This window comes from Camelina sativa, chromosome 2 (genome assembly GCF_030686135.1).
Source record: "Camelina sativa cultivar CO46 ecotype springtype chromosome 2, ASM3068613v1".
NCBI classification, from domain to species: Eukaryota; Viridiplantae; Streptophyta; class Magnoliopsida; order Brassicales; family Brassicaceae; genus Camelina; species Camelina sativa.
This window is the reverse complement of record NC_141881.1, coordinates 536,321-550,342: the sequence shown is the minus strand read 5'-3', so window position 1 is coordinate 550,342 and position 14,022 is coordinate 536,321. Positions and strand designations below refer to the sequence as shown.

The window sequence follows — 14,022 nt, the reverse complement described above, 5'->3', positions numbered from 1 at the left end:
TAATTTGAATTTTATGAGATTTTTAATGATTATTAAATTATAGAGATTTTACTATTAAAAAAAAAAACTAAATTAATTCAATTGTTAAATGTATACCGGGCGGATTATCCATTACAAAAAAAAAGAAAATCGCAATTTAGAAGATTATACATGAATTCGATAAACAGAAGCATGGTTGGTTACTTGTTAGATTTTTTTCATTTTATTATAACAACCGTAGTGAAAAGAGACGAAGTGGAATGAATAGCTCCTCTGAACCTCCTAGAGGCTTTCCTCTAATTAATATTAATTGCAGCGTTGGTTGAGTTTTATTGGAACCGGATAAGACTTGGTTTAAATCCGGTTGAGTATGGTATAAAGTGACACGTGGCACATCATCTTCTAGTAGTTGGAAGGAACATCCGTTGCTCTCCGAGTTACGACGAACCTACCCGAATGTCTCCCTTACGTTTCCTTTTTTTAATTCCTTCGGTAAACTTCCGAGGGTATTATTGGAACTTGGCGTGGAAAATATCTGAGCCGTTACAGCCGAAGATGACCTCACCCTTGCCACATCCAAAGAAAAAGACAGGTAGGCAGGCGCTTAGGTAAACTCAAGAATAAAACATTGACACGTCACTATTGGGCTTTCACTGGGCTTACAATTCCAGTATATGTAATAATATGAAGTATGACTGGGCTTAGCAGACGTCGTTATTCTCGACTCACCCAAGGTGTTTTTCGTTTAGCAATTATCTATATTAACATTTTTGAAATATATTTTGTGTTATGCCCTATTAGTTTTGTTTATTTAAAATGTTATTAACAACCTTAATCCCTAAAAAATTTCCAAAACTAATATTACTATAGATTTTGTTTCCTAAATATTTTACATTTCAATATGGAAATAAAATCTATCATATATTTACCCACACATTCTCTTGTGTTTTGAAGATATTTTATATATGAATCCTTCGCAAACAAAGAAAACAACAATTTGATTCCCATTTTGTTTTTCAAAAGCTGTGAGCTTTGATTCTTAACGTAAGAAAAACTTTGATTGATATTTTTTTAAATATTATAATTAACATATATAAACCTAATAAAAATTTTAATTATTACAAATATGTAAAATTAAAAAAGTTTAAAATGCTATATAATGTGGTTATATAGTAGATGAGTTATAAAGAGGACATATTGGAATTAATAAAATATTATTAAATTTGTGTTAACATGGGTTAAATCCTCATTTAATTATTTATCAACACTACTAATATTAAAATATTTGACATAAAATCAAGTTACTTTAACTAAGATTGTGTAAAACAATTAAATCATTAGGAATAATGTGACTTAATCACAACATATAAATTACTTATTATGTATTTAGATCCCTTATTTTTTGTTATAATAACTAAAAATCAAAATAGAATCTCAAATACTAAACAAAAAAAAAACTAAATATAACAAACAAATGGTTATGAAGTGTATTGCGGGTTAAAAAAATAATATAAACATTTATCTGCACAACAATCAGAAAATTTAGTTATTTCTCTATTTAAAAAACATCCAATATTTAACAAATAGATACAACATAAATATAAATTATAATAAAAATTATATGTCTGCGGTGTACCGCGAGTTAAAATCTAGTATACATTCAAAAATGAGCTCACTCTTGTTCATCGCTAAAAGACAAAAACAACAAAAGAAAAAAAAAGTTGCAGGTCGAAGGGTGCTGGAGTACGTACACAGGAACGTTGCCAAAAGCAGGAACGAAAATGCAAGCTGTCACTGTGAAACGAGGAAATGTGACGACCACACACGTTGCACCACTATATGCGTACCAGTTGTAAGAGTAAAGTTGAATATAGTTTCTCCGTCTGCTTCGTCTCTCTCACTTCGCCAGAACAGAGCTATTTCGCCGCCGTTATATCAAATTCGTACAGTGAGTCTCTCGCCGTTTATTTAGCCACCGTAGTTTTCTGATAATCGTCTAGTTGCGTTGCTCTCTCTCTCTGTATCTAGGTTTCTTATTGTATTTGGTTAACTCTTGCTCATTCTCTTCATCTTGGTTCGTCGCTTTTGTTTGTTTTTTTAATTATTATTTTTTATTAAGTATGAATTAGTTTAGACTTTTTTTTTACTTTTTAGATTTAATTTAATTAGATCTGCCTCTCAATTTTTATTTGTTTATTAATAAAGATTAATTAATTAATTAAATTTTTATAATGGCAATTGAATGTAATTTTTTACACATTTTAAGGTTAGTTTAATATTTGTACTTCCCAATTAATATAGTAAGATATTTTTTGTCAACATAATTATTGAACGGAAACTGAACTTTGGCAAAAAGGAAATATTTACTAGTATTTTTTTAATATATTAACAAATGGGTCACAAATTTAATTACAAGCAAATAATGTCCTTTAACTATTGTTTTAATTCATAGCTTTAATCGATATATACATTTTTATAGTACATTTTAAGTTATACCATTTTATTTGTACTTATTTAAAAACTTATTTACAAAGTTAATCTCAAAAAATTTTCTGAAAATAACATTACGTCAGATTTTGTTTCCTAAATATTGTATATTCCTATCCCAACTAAAAATAATTACAACACATTCTATGATATATTATATATAACCACACATTCTATTATGGAAAAATAAAACTATGATATATTTAACCACACATTCTATTGTATTTTGAATATATTTTATCTCTTAATCCTTTGCAAACAAAGAAAACATTTTATTTGATTCCTATTTTGTTTTCCAAAACCTGTGAGTTTTGATTCTTAACGTAGAAAGAACTTCGGTTCACATTTATTTAAATATTATAATTAATAATATCTAAACTTAGTAAAATTTTAAAATATTACGAATATGTAAAATTCTAAAAGTTTAAAATATTATATAATATGGTTATATATTAGATGGGTCATAAAGAGGACATGTTGGAATTAATAAACTATCATTAAATTTGTGCTAACACAGATTAAATCCTTATTTTATTATTTGTCAACAATACAAATACTAGAATATTTGACATAGAAAAATCAAGTTGACTTAACTAAGATTATTTAAAATAATTAAACCATTAGGAAAAATTTGACTTAGAGGGGGTTATTGGTTTGGGATTTAAGGAGAATTTTAATGACTTTGAATAAAATCATAGAAAGTATAAAATTTAAGAGATTGTTTAGAAAGTTTTTTAAAATCTGGCTGATTTGTTTTCCTAATCTTGTAAAATCTTTCATAAAATCTTGCAAACTTCCTCAAAAAATATTGCACAATATTCTCTTGTTATACAACGCTTTTGTCAAAAAAGAGATTAAAAATATAAAGAGAAAGAGAGAAAGAGACTCGGAGGAGGACATGGTGGGAGGTTAAAATCTCCAGAACATTATTTTATTACTAGAAGTTTTTTCATTATCATAAAACGTTGGCTCTTGCCCGGTGGTGTTGAAGGAATCTGACGTGACGGGCCATGGTTCTTCCTTGGTGGTGGTGGAGAAATCAGACATAATGGTTCATTGATCTTGCTCGTGGTGGTGAAGGAATTGGACGTGATGGTTCATTGAGTTCATTGAGTTTTATTATTTTCTGGTTCTGTTTTGCTTTATTTTGATATTTTAGCTTTCGATCATTGCTAAATAATTGTAACTCTGTTTTTTTTTTTTTGCTTGGTATATGAGTTTGGTTGAGATGGGTGGAGATATGATGGAAGATAATTAGAAAGACCCACGTTGAAAACCCAGTTTATTATTTCTTCATTTTTTACAAAATAAAAACAAAAAGTCATGGACTATGATTCACAATCTCTCTATTTGATGAGAGTGTTTACATGACTTTTCTTATGAAGAAAATAATATAGAATCCTAAACCAATAACATAATAATTGAATTCATTAACAATCCAAGACTCTTTTGTTTGTTTTGAATAACATAAAACTTTTAATGACTTGATAAAACTCTTAATCTAATAAAACTAGATTTATGAAGATTTTAGATAACTTTTTACAAATCCACAACTAATAACACCAAATTTTAAGAGAGTTTTAAAAAGTCTTGATTGAATAACAACATATTTTACATAACTTTTAAAGTCATTAAAATTCTCTTTAAATCCCAAACCAATACCCCCCTCTTAATCACAGTGTATAAATTACTTATTATATATTTAGATCCCTTATTTTTTGTTATAATAATCAATAATTAGAATAAAATCTCAAACACTAAACAAAACAAATTAAATATAACAAACAAATAGTCATGAAGTGTATTGCCCATAAAAAAATTAATATAAACATTTAACCGCACAAAGGTCCGGAAAATTTAGTTATTACTCTATTTACAGAACATCCAATATTTAACAAACAAATACAATATAAAATCTATGTAATAATAACAAACCGAATAAATGCGACCAACAGTTGTGTTTTTTCAATCGTACCTTTTGGATATTTTCTGAAAAGTCGTGATGGATCATTAAAACGGTTAATTATGAAAAGTTACAACTGTTCAGTGTAAAGTTGTATTGATTGGAACATTCGTATTTTTGAAATCTATATATATTTGTCTGCTTACACTGTTTTCATTTTTTTGCCATAACACAAAATCAACTAAAATTTCAATCTCACGGTTTATACATTTTTCTAAATTATTTTCTAGCATTCCTTCTTTTAAAAATCAAAAATTCCTCTAATTTTTGATTTAACAAAAGATTTTTGGAATGATGAATCTATCTCGAATAAATGCCACCAAAGGTTATGTTTTTTCAATCGTACCTTTTGGATAATCTTCCAAAAAATCTGTGGAAAATTTAAATTATGTGTTAAACAAAAAGTTGTGATTGTTCATTGTAACGGTTTTTTTATAAATTTGAAACTGTTCATTATAGAGTTATGTCTATTCGAATATTCGTATATTTTGAAATCTATATATTTGTCTGTTTGAACTGTTTTTATTTTTTTTGCCATGATACAAATAATATAAAATTTCAATCTCAACAGTTTTTACATCTCTCTAAATTATTCTCTAGCATTCATTCTTTTAAAAATAAGAAATTCCGCCAATTCTTAATTTAACAAAAGATTTTTGGAATGATGAATCTAATTTACAACTTTTAGTTAATCATATATATTAAAAATAATGAAAGTACCTATATAATAGCAATCCGAATAAATGCCACCAAAATTTGTGTTTTTTCAATCGTACTTTTTGGATAATTTTTCAAAAAAATCTATAGAAATTTTAAATTGTGTGTTTTACACAAAGTTGTGATTGTTCATTGTAACGGTTTTTTTGTGAAGTTGCAACTGTTCATTGTATAGTTGTGTCTATTCGAATATTTGTATCTTTTGAAATATATATATTTGTCAGTTTGAACTGTTTTTATTTTTTATTTGTCATGATTCAAAATAATATAAAATTTTAATCTCAACGGTTTTTACAGCTCTCTAAATTATTCTCTAGCATTCATTCCTTTAAAAGTAAAAAAAATTCCTCCTTACCATAATTCTTCATAAAAATATTTTATATTTATAATACTTTAAAATTGCGTCTATTCTATATAATATTTTTTTGTTATAAGTTTTCATTTTAATGATTGTGTTTTTAATAACAGTTTATGTATTCAAGGTTTCAAACTATTCTATTACATTCAAATAATTTCATAATCTATAATTTTAAATTTTAAATTAAATTTGTTTTTTTCTAAAATACTTTCCCCGCGACATCGCAGGGGGTCTGAGTCCTAGTATAAATAATAATAATTATTATATATATTATATATATAACAAAAATCTAGTGTGTGTTTAATTCAAAAATTTATGTCTATATGTATTTTGCGGAAATTATTGATCGATGTCGTTTAATTCCACATGGAATGTATGTATATTTTTGTTAAACCCTAACTTAAGCTCGAAACCACGACCAGTGTTCTGTTAGCCTAGTAAAAAAAAAATAGCCGCTTGGAATTTTCAACTCTATCTTCTCCATGGGCAAGGAGGGCAAGAGACTGAAGAGATGCTCCACATCCACCGATGTTGAATCACCAGATGGTGAGGGCACGAAGCCTTTGCAGAAAGGTAAGAAAATTTAGGTTTCTTTGGTGCTCGAGGGTATTTTTAACCATCAACATAACATATATAAAATCTGCTTAGCTTGCTCTTTATTATACAAGGCATATGCATATACATATGTATGGAGATAGTTTGGTGAGATTGAACTGTTGTATTATGCTAATTCGAACTGTTTCTTTTGATGCTTAAGCTGAGGGAGAGCTACAGAACTCGGAGACGGATGTAAATCCGAAGAAACGCAAGAATAAATCTAAGAGCAAGGTCAGAAAACTTAACAGTTCGTCTTTCTCTTAATAATTTCTTAATAATCTTTCTTTTGACAGAAGAAGTGCCACGAACGACGTTCTTAACTTAATATTTATGTCCTCTCTCTCTCTCACTCACTCACTATAACTCACTCTCACATAGTGTTAAAATTTACTCTTCTCTGTAGCAAACTGTTGAAGATGATTTGGAACCCAAGAAGAAGCGCAAGAAGACATCTGATCATGAGAAGGTATGATTCTGTAAATATTTATTAACGCGATCCCATGTTACGACGTTTCTTCTATTTACTACTTGAAATGAAAAGACTTTGAACTACGATCATATGCTTCGATTCTTCTCACCACACTTAAATCAGACATTAATGAGTATTTTTCTAATTCATTGTTTTTTTTTTTCTCTTGAAATTGAATGGCAGGAAATGAAAAAAATGAAGAAATCTTTCAAAGAGATGACTGAAACTACGAAAGACCTGCAGGATATTCTCATGGGGAATGCTGATCTACCCTGGATTTCAACGAAGGTATATGCATGCATGTTACGACGTTTCTTCTATTTACTACTTGAAATGAAAAAACTTTGAACTAATTAAGGATCATATGCTTCGATTCTGTATTTGTTTTCACCACACTTAATTCATTATTCATTATTGATGAGTCTAATTCATTATTCTCTTGGCAGGAAATGATAAGATTGAGGAAATCTTTCAAAGAGATGACTGAAACTACGAAAGACCTGCAGGATTATCTCCTGGGAAAGGCTTATCTACGGGGGATGATATTGAATGTATATATATGCATATGTTTCTTTAATAATTTTGGTTACTAGCCTAGGGGCCTCTGTTGCTGACTTGACTGAAACTATATGTAAAAAACCTGCAGGAGTATTTTCTGACCAATGCCCCGGATACTTCATCCTCCAAGGTATCTACATTTATTTGTATTGTCTAGGCTGACAAAATGATGGTTCAATTCTTTTACACTTTATAGTTTATAGCTTTCTACTACTGACTTGACTCACAAAGAAATCCTGGTTCTTGTCCCTATCACGTATAGGAGGAGGAGGAGGAGGAGGAGGAGGAGGAGGAGGAGGAGGAGGAGGAGGAGGAGGAGGAGGAGGAGGAGGACGACGACGACGAGGAGGAGGAGGAAGAAGAAGACACACATGAGTGCTGTTTCAAAACTGAAGATGCAAATAGAAACAACGAGTATACTATTTTAGCTAGGGGATTGGATGTTTCCCTTCCCAGAGATGAGATGAAGAGCACATTGACGAAATATTTTGAGTCCTGCGGATTTAAAGTCTTTAGGGTTTTTGTTCCCATAGAGTGTCTAACCGGTGAACGCTTAGGGTTTGTTACTTGTTCCTCCTCTCCATATTTTTTTTTTTTCCTTACTTTCTCACCAACTTTAGTAAAGATTGACCCTTTGTGTTATCCTCTTGTTTACTTTACAGATTTGCTTTCATTGATGTGAATGATGTAAAAAGGGCTTTACAACTAGGTTACAGGGGAGTTCCTTTTACGCTGGCTATAAAGCAACAGGAATACACCACCTTCCCGAACTTTACCGGCTGTCATCATTGTGGTATTATTCTTATGGAGCGCCGTATGAAAAGATTCCTAGATGATCCGTGGCGGCGTCGGCGGCGTCTCACTCACTTGTTTTCTTAACCAGATGAAACTTTCTTATTTTATTTTCATGTGTTATCATCCTCATAAAACATATATTATGACTTGTACTAGCTATTTAGTTGCAAAACTTTTGTTTGAATTCCGTGGTTTTAGTTTATGTTATAAATTTTTGAAATCATGAATATGAGGAATTCGCTATAGCTTCCCGAGCGCAGAGAACAGTTTTGTATAGCTTCATGAATAGTATTTAGTAACTACACCTTTCTAATGAGTTTGCCTAACACATCTCTATAGATTTGTGAGTACTGTAAGGTTGCAAATAGACCTATTTTACAGACATGATGTACTTGGATTTTACCCTCACCGCACAAAAAACTCTAAAACAGCGACATTTCTCTACGAGAAGTTTTACATATCACAAGATATCCGACAAGCCTTTACTTACATGCCTTCATTGCTTAACGTTCTAACTAAATATGAATATATCCCTCGACCCTCGATAACTTTCCGAAATCTCCCACAATCCCATCTAACTTCTCAAGCTAACTAAAAGATTTAAAACCAAACTATACATAAATCGACATCCCGGTTCAGCCATTTTCGAGAAAACATGAATCGCCTTATCAACCATTTCACCTTCCACAAGAACTCTACTTCAGCTGAGCTTAAAGAGACCATATCTTGTAAGATACAACGGAAAAATGTGACAAATTGTCTTGTATCTCGACAAGCACACCAATCCGAGTTTGAGTATCCTCGAATATCAATTTTTGTTTGTATCTCGACAACCATTTTACATTCCACAAGAACTCTACTTCGAATTCAGGTGAGCTTAAAGAGAACGTAAAACACCTTGTGAACATCCTGGAGATGAGAATCTCTTGGATCTAAAGAATACTGAGCTAATTTGGAGACAACAAAAGCAATGCTAGGTTTAGTAATGCACAAAATATTAAAGTTTCCCAACGATAGCCTTCGATATTGTTTTGCATCATCAAATAGAACTCCTTCAGATTAAGAGAGCTTCTGGTTAAGTTCCATGAATAGTATCAGTAACTACACCTTTCTCATGAATCTTGCTTAACATCTCTATAGATTTAACGGTTTTATCCTTTACCATCCATCCATAGCCTTGCTTCTATCCAACAGTACTACCTTAGAAGAAGATTACTTGCCTTTTAAGTTTTAAAAATAAACACGAATTTTACTCTGTTTTTGGAAGCCAATTGTTTTGCTTTGGTTTATTTTTTTTGGTTCTATGAAATATTAATTCTAGGAGATAACACGTGATGGTTAATTTGGAAATTAGGTCACAAATTTAATTACAAGCAAATAATGTGCTTTAACTATTGTTTTAATTCATAGCTTTAATGTGGGTTTAATTCCAAAATTTATGTCTATATGTATTTACGGAAATTATTGATCGATGTCGTTTAATTCCACGTGGAATGTATGTATATTTTTGTTAAACCCTAACTTAAGCTCGAAGCGACCAGTGTTCTGTTTCCCTAGTAAAAAAAAATAGCCGCTTGGTATTTTCAACTCTTCTCCATGGGCAAGGAGGGCAAGAGACTGAAGAGATGCTCCACATCCACCGATGTTGAAGCACCAGATGGTAAGGGCACGAAGCCTTTGCAGAAAGGTAAGAAACTTAGGTTTCTTTATTGCTCGAGGGTTTGTATTTTAACCCATCAACATATAAAATCTGTTTAGCTTGCTCTTAATTATACAAGGTATGCATATATATATGGAGATAGTTTGGTGAGATTGACTGTTTTTTTCTTAAGCTCAGAGAGAGCTGCAGAATTCTGAGACGGATGTAAATCGGAAGAAACGCAAGAAGAAATCTGAGAGAAAGGTCAGAAAACTTAACAAGTCATCTTTCTCTTAAATCAACTCTAGTTACTGTTGTATTAAATCTTTTCTAAGGTTTGACAGAAGAAGTGCCACGAACGACTTCTTAATTACTTGTTTTGACAAACTTAATATATATGTCCTCTCTCTCTCTCTCTTGTGAATGGCAGGAAATGAAAAAATTGAGGAAATCTTTCAAAGAGATGACTGAAACTATGAAAAACCTGCAGGAATTTCTCATGGGGAATGCTGATCTACTACCGGGGATTTCAATGAAGGTATATATATATGCATGTTTCTTCAATAATAACTTATAAGTTGTGGTTGGTTACTAGCTAGCTAGGGGCCGGGTCTCTGTTTCTGCTGACTTGACTGAAACTATATGTAAAAAAAAAACCTGCAGGAGATGTTACTGACCAAATCCCCGGATACTTCATCCAAGGTATCTGCAGTTTGTTGCTCTGTTGCATTTATTTGTATTGTGTAGGCTGACAACAAAATGATGATACCTTTACACTTTATAGCTAGCTTTCTACTCTACTACTGACTTTTGACTCACAAATAAATCCTGGTTTGTTTTGTCCATATAACGGTATAGGAGGAGGAAGAACCCGTAGAGAAAATGGACCAACTGGCAACACATGAGTGCTGTTACGAAACTTAAGATTCTAATATGAACAACGACTATACTATTTTAGTTAGGGGATTGGATACTTCCCTCACCAGAGATGAGACCAAGAGCGCATTGACGAAACATTTCGAGTCATGGGGATGTCAAGTCTTGAGGGTTTTTGTTCCCATCGAGTGTCTAACCGGTGCTCGCTTAGGGTTTGCTACTTGTTCCTCATCTCCAATATATATTATTTTTTCTTTACTTCCATTATACCAACTGTAAGATTGACTACTGACTACCCTTGTGTGTTACTTCTCTTTACTGCAGAATTGCTTTCATTGATGTGGATGATGAAGAAAGGGGTTTAAAACTAAGTTACAAGGGAGGGTGGAATCTTTATCTTACGCTGGCTAGATATCAACCGGAATACCACCAGTTACCCAACTTTAAAGGCTGTCAACATTGTGGTTCTTTTCTTTTGGAGCGCCGTTTGAAAAGATTCCTCGATAGGCCCCCGCGGCGGTATTAGCCTCCCACAACACTATTGCTCGCTCTGCTAGTTTTATTCACCATATGAAAACTTTTCTTATTTTATTTTTATGTGTTATCATCCTCATAAACTTATATTATGACTTGTTGTACTATAGTTGCAAATTAAAACTTCTGTTTGAATTTATGAGAACATGACTATGAAGAATTTGCTTTTTTATCTTCCCGACCCGAGCGCAAAGAACAGTGTTGTAGCTTCATGAATAGTATCAGAAACTACACCTTTCTCATCAATCTTGCTTAACATCTCTATAGATTTAACGGTTTTACCCTAACCGTCCATAGCCATGCTTCTATCCAACACTACCCTAAGAAGAAGATGATTACTTTATTTATGTTAAACCCTAAAATATTAATTCTACTTTATTTATGTTAAACCCTAACTTACTGTTCTGTTTTCCTTTAACGGCGTCGATGATGTTTGCAAAGTCATTTGTCGGAGACATTTGCTATGAGGAGGTTTGCAAAGTTGCATCAGTCATCACATCTGCTAAAGTTGGCGAACGACTCACGATGACCTTACTCATGCTTCTATCCAACACTTTAACCGCAGCCAAGAGAAATCACAACTTCATGTAACCTTAAAAGAATTACTGCCGGCCTTTCTTTTAAAGCCATTGGTTGAAAACAATTTCCTTTGCATAAAGTATATTTTTTTTTTTGTTTGTTTGTTTTATGAAACCAGACATATATACAATTATGTGTTTCTTTACTTCTTCTTGTCTGTCTAGTAGAATTATAGCAGTTGTGTCAGCGGTTTCACTCTTTAAACGCTCTTGTTGCATTACAGAACCTAAAACCTTCATACCGCAGATGCTGGCCCCGGCCAGCCTGTGAACTAAAAGCATAATAAATCCCTTCTTAGCTTTGTTACAGAGAAGAATAAGCCACACCCAAACCATTAAGAAGGATATACAGTGACAATAAAGTACAACATTACTCTCTAGCTGCAAAGTGCAAATCCTCTCTTAAGACACTCTCTCCGCTCCAGACACACAGCAGTATACTACTACTGTTCTGTTCTGGTTGTCTAGTAAATGAAAATCTTTGTATTAGATTGAATAGAGAGAACGAAAGAAAATTTTGAGAGCTAGATTAACTTGGCTATGATACCATGAAATCTTTGTATTTCCTTGATCATTTACCAAACCGATTATAGAGTATAAAATGACTGATTAGTTACAAAACAAGTTTGATCTCCCGAAAATATTGCAGAAGATATTTAACTAGACTTGACTAAATTATGAGGCGAGAGTTTTGAGGACCAAATGTTACACATTCGTTCAGTAAAAACCCTAAAAAAAGTGGTGGCGTTCTTGTATACATAAAAAATATGATATGATATACATAAAAAATATTATTAATTCTAAGAGATAAGTCCTACTGGGTTTAGGAATTAGGATAAGTACAGATCTTTCTCTACAAGTCTATCTCTAGTCTTGTATAACTCTACCTTTGCACGCACATACGTTAATTCTGCTTTATTTCTGTTAAAACCTAACTTACGTTGGAAGACACGACTACTGTTCTATTTGCCTAGTTTTCAAAAAAAATGGCGTCGGTGATTTTTACAGAATGCTCCTCCTCCACGATGTTGCGTCTCAACCATTTAAACCGCCGCAATGGTTCCTACCTCCCCCGCCCGTGCGTCAGCTTACGGTCAACTGCGTCTGGCCGTGGCTGCACTCTCTCCATACGCTCTTCTTCTCCATCCGCAATTGTAATTAATGGAATGGCTGAGGCCAAAAAGATTAGAGATGATATCAAAACCGAAGTTTCAAGAATGAAGGAATCAATCGGTGTGGTTCCTGGTTTAGCAGTAATCCTTGTAGGGGAGAACGAGGAATCCGCAACTTACGTGAGGAACAAGAAGAAAGCTTGTAAATCCGCTGGAATTCAATCATTCGAAGTTCTTTTACCAGAAGATTCATCAGAAGAAGAGGTGTTGAGATCTGTCTCAGGCTTCAACGATGATCCTTGTGTCCATGGAATCCTTGTCCAGTTGCCTCTGCCATCGGTAAAAAAAGTCCATGATCATGTTCATAACTTAAATCTTAAATAAACAGTGAATTACAAAAGTGTCTTGGGATGTTTGTGCAGCATATGGATGAACAGAACATATTGAATGCGGTTAGTATAGAGAAAGACGTTGACGGATTTCACCCGCTAAACATTGGACGCCTTGCCATGCGCGGAGGAAAACCCTTATTTGTTCCGTGTACTCCCAAAGGATGCATTGAGTTATTGCATAGATACAACATTGGCATCAAAGGTAAAAGAGCGGTTGTTATAGGAAGGAGTAACATTGTTGGTATGCCAGCTGCTCTGTTACTGCAGGTATAAAGATGCCATTTTGGGATTATTAAATCATTCATTAGTTACATTTTTAGTCTTTATTTATGTATTATATGTAAATGTAGAGGGAGGATGCAACTGTTAGCATTATCCATTCAAAAACAAAGAACCCTGAAGAAATTACAAGAGAAGCTGATATTTTAGTCTCAGCTACTGGACAACCAAACATGGTCAGAGGAAGCTGGATAAAACCGGGCGCAGTCGTCATCGATGTTGGGACTAAACGTGTTGAGGTGAGTGGATGGTTTTGAAATATGGCAATATAACGAATGATCAAATCAAATCCAATATGTGACAAAAAATATGAACCTGCAGGATTCAAGTGCTCCTTGTGGGTTCCGATGGGCTGGAGACGTTTGCTACGAGGAGGCTTGCAAAGTTGCATCAGCCATCACTCCTGTTCCTGGTGGAGTAGGACCAATGACCATAGCCATGCTTCTAGTCAACACTTTAGCATCAGCCAAGAAAATTCACAACTTCAAGTGACTTAAAAGATGACTACTGGCCTTTTTGAAATCTTACTTTGGTTTTTGAAGCCAATGATTTTTGCTCTGGTGTCTACTAAAATTTCCTTGTTCTTTTGTTTTTAATCAAGTCAGATTAACTTAGGTCTCAAGTTCCTAATGATGAAAGTTTTTCTTTCTGTATGCTCATACCTTTGGCTTCTCTATAGATTTACCATA

General features: G+C 32.8%; 2 protein-coding genes and 1 pseudogene across 2 annotated transcripts; all 3 read left to right on the top strand.

The window, feature by feature from the left end:
* The first annotated feature begins 5,985 nt into the window (after positions 1-5,985).
* Positions 5,986-8,007, top strand: LOC147948042 (uncharacterized). The gene is made up of 7 exons (XM_087488509.1): positions 5,986-6,077; positions 6,262-6,332; positions 6,505-6,567; positions 6,754-6,858; positions 7,217-7,258; positions 7,460-7,686; positions 7,791-8,007. Exons 1-7 carry the CDS (start codon positions 5,987-5,989, stop codon positions 8,005-8,007), a joined length of 816 nt encoding a protein of 271 aa, XP_087344635.1. The 5' UTR covers position 5,986.
* Positions 8,008-9,519: 1,512 nt separating this feature from the next.
* On the top strand, positions 9,520-10,964 carry LOC147948041 (uncharacterized; annotated as a pseudogene).
* A 1,535-nt stretch (positions 10,965-12,499) lies between these two features.
* On the top strand, positions 12,500-13,992 carry LOC104712121 (bifunctional protein FolD 4, chloroplastic-like). The gene is made up of 4 exons (XM_010428950.2): positions 12,500-13,001; positions 13,085-13,321; positions 13,405-13,572; positions 13,655-13,992. Exons 1-4 carry the CDS (start codon positions 12,537-12,539, stop codon positions 13,823-13,825), a joined length of 1,041 nt encoding a protein of 346 aa, XP_010427252.1. The 5' UTR covers positions 12,500-12,536; the 3' UTR covers positions 13,826-13,992.
* Positions 13,993-14,022: the final 30 nt, after the last annotated feature.

Excerpts from the sequence above, each read along its gene's own strand:
- LOC147948042 (XM_087488509.1), top strand. The coding sequence starts at position 5,987 with ATGGGCAAGGAGGGCAAGAGACTGAAGAGATGCTCCACATCCACCGAT. Across the intron at positions 6,568-6,753 it reads AGACATCTGATCATGAGAAG|GAAATGAAAAAAATGAAGAA; the intron begins GTATGATTCTGT and ends ATTGAATGGCAG. Across the intron at positions 7,687-7,790 it reads CTAACCGGTGAACGCTTAGG|ATTTGCTTTCATTGATGTGA; the intron begins GTTTGTTACTTG and ends TTTACTTTACAG.
- LOC104712121 (XM_010428950.2), top strand. The coding sequence starts at position 12,537 with ATGGCGTCGGTGATTTTTACAGAATGCTCCTCCTCCACGATGTTGCGT. Across the intron at positions 13,322-13,404 it reads CAGCTGCTCTGTTACTGCAG|AGGGAGGATGCAACTGTTAG; the intron begins GTATAAAGATGC and ends ATGTAAATGTAG. Across the intron at positions 13,573-13,654 it reads TTGGGACTAAACGTGTTGAG|GATTCAAGTGCTCCTTGTGG; the intron begins GTGAGTGGATGG and ends ATGAACCTGCAG.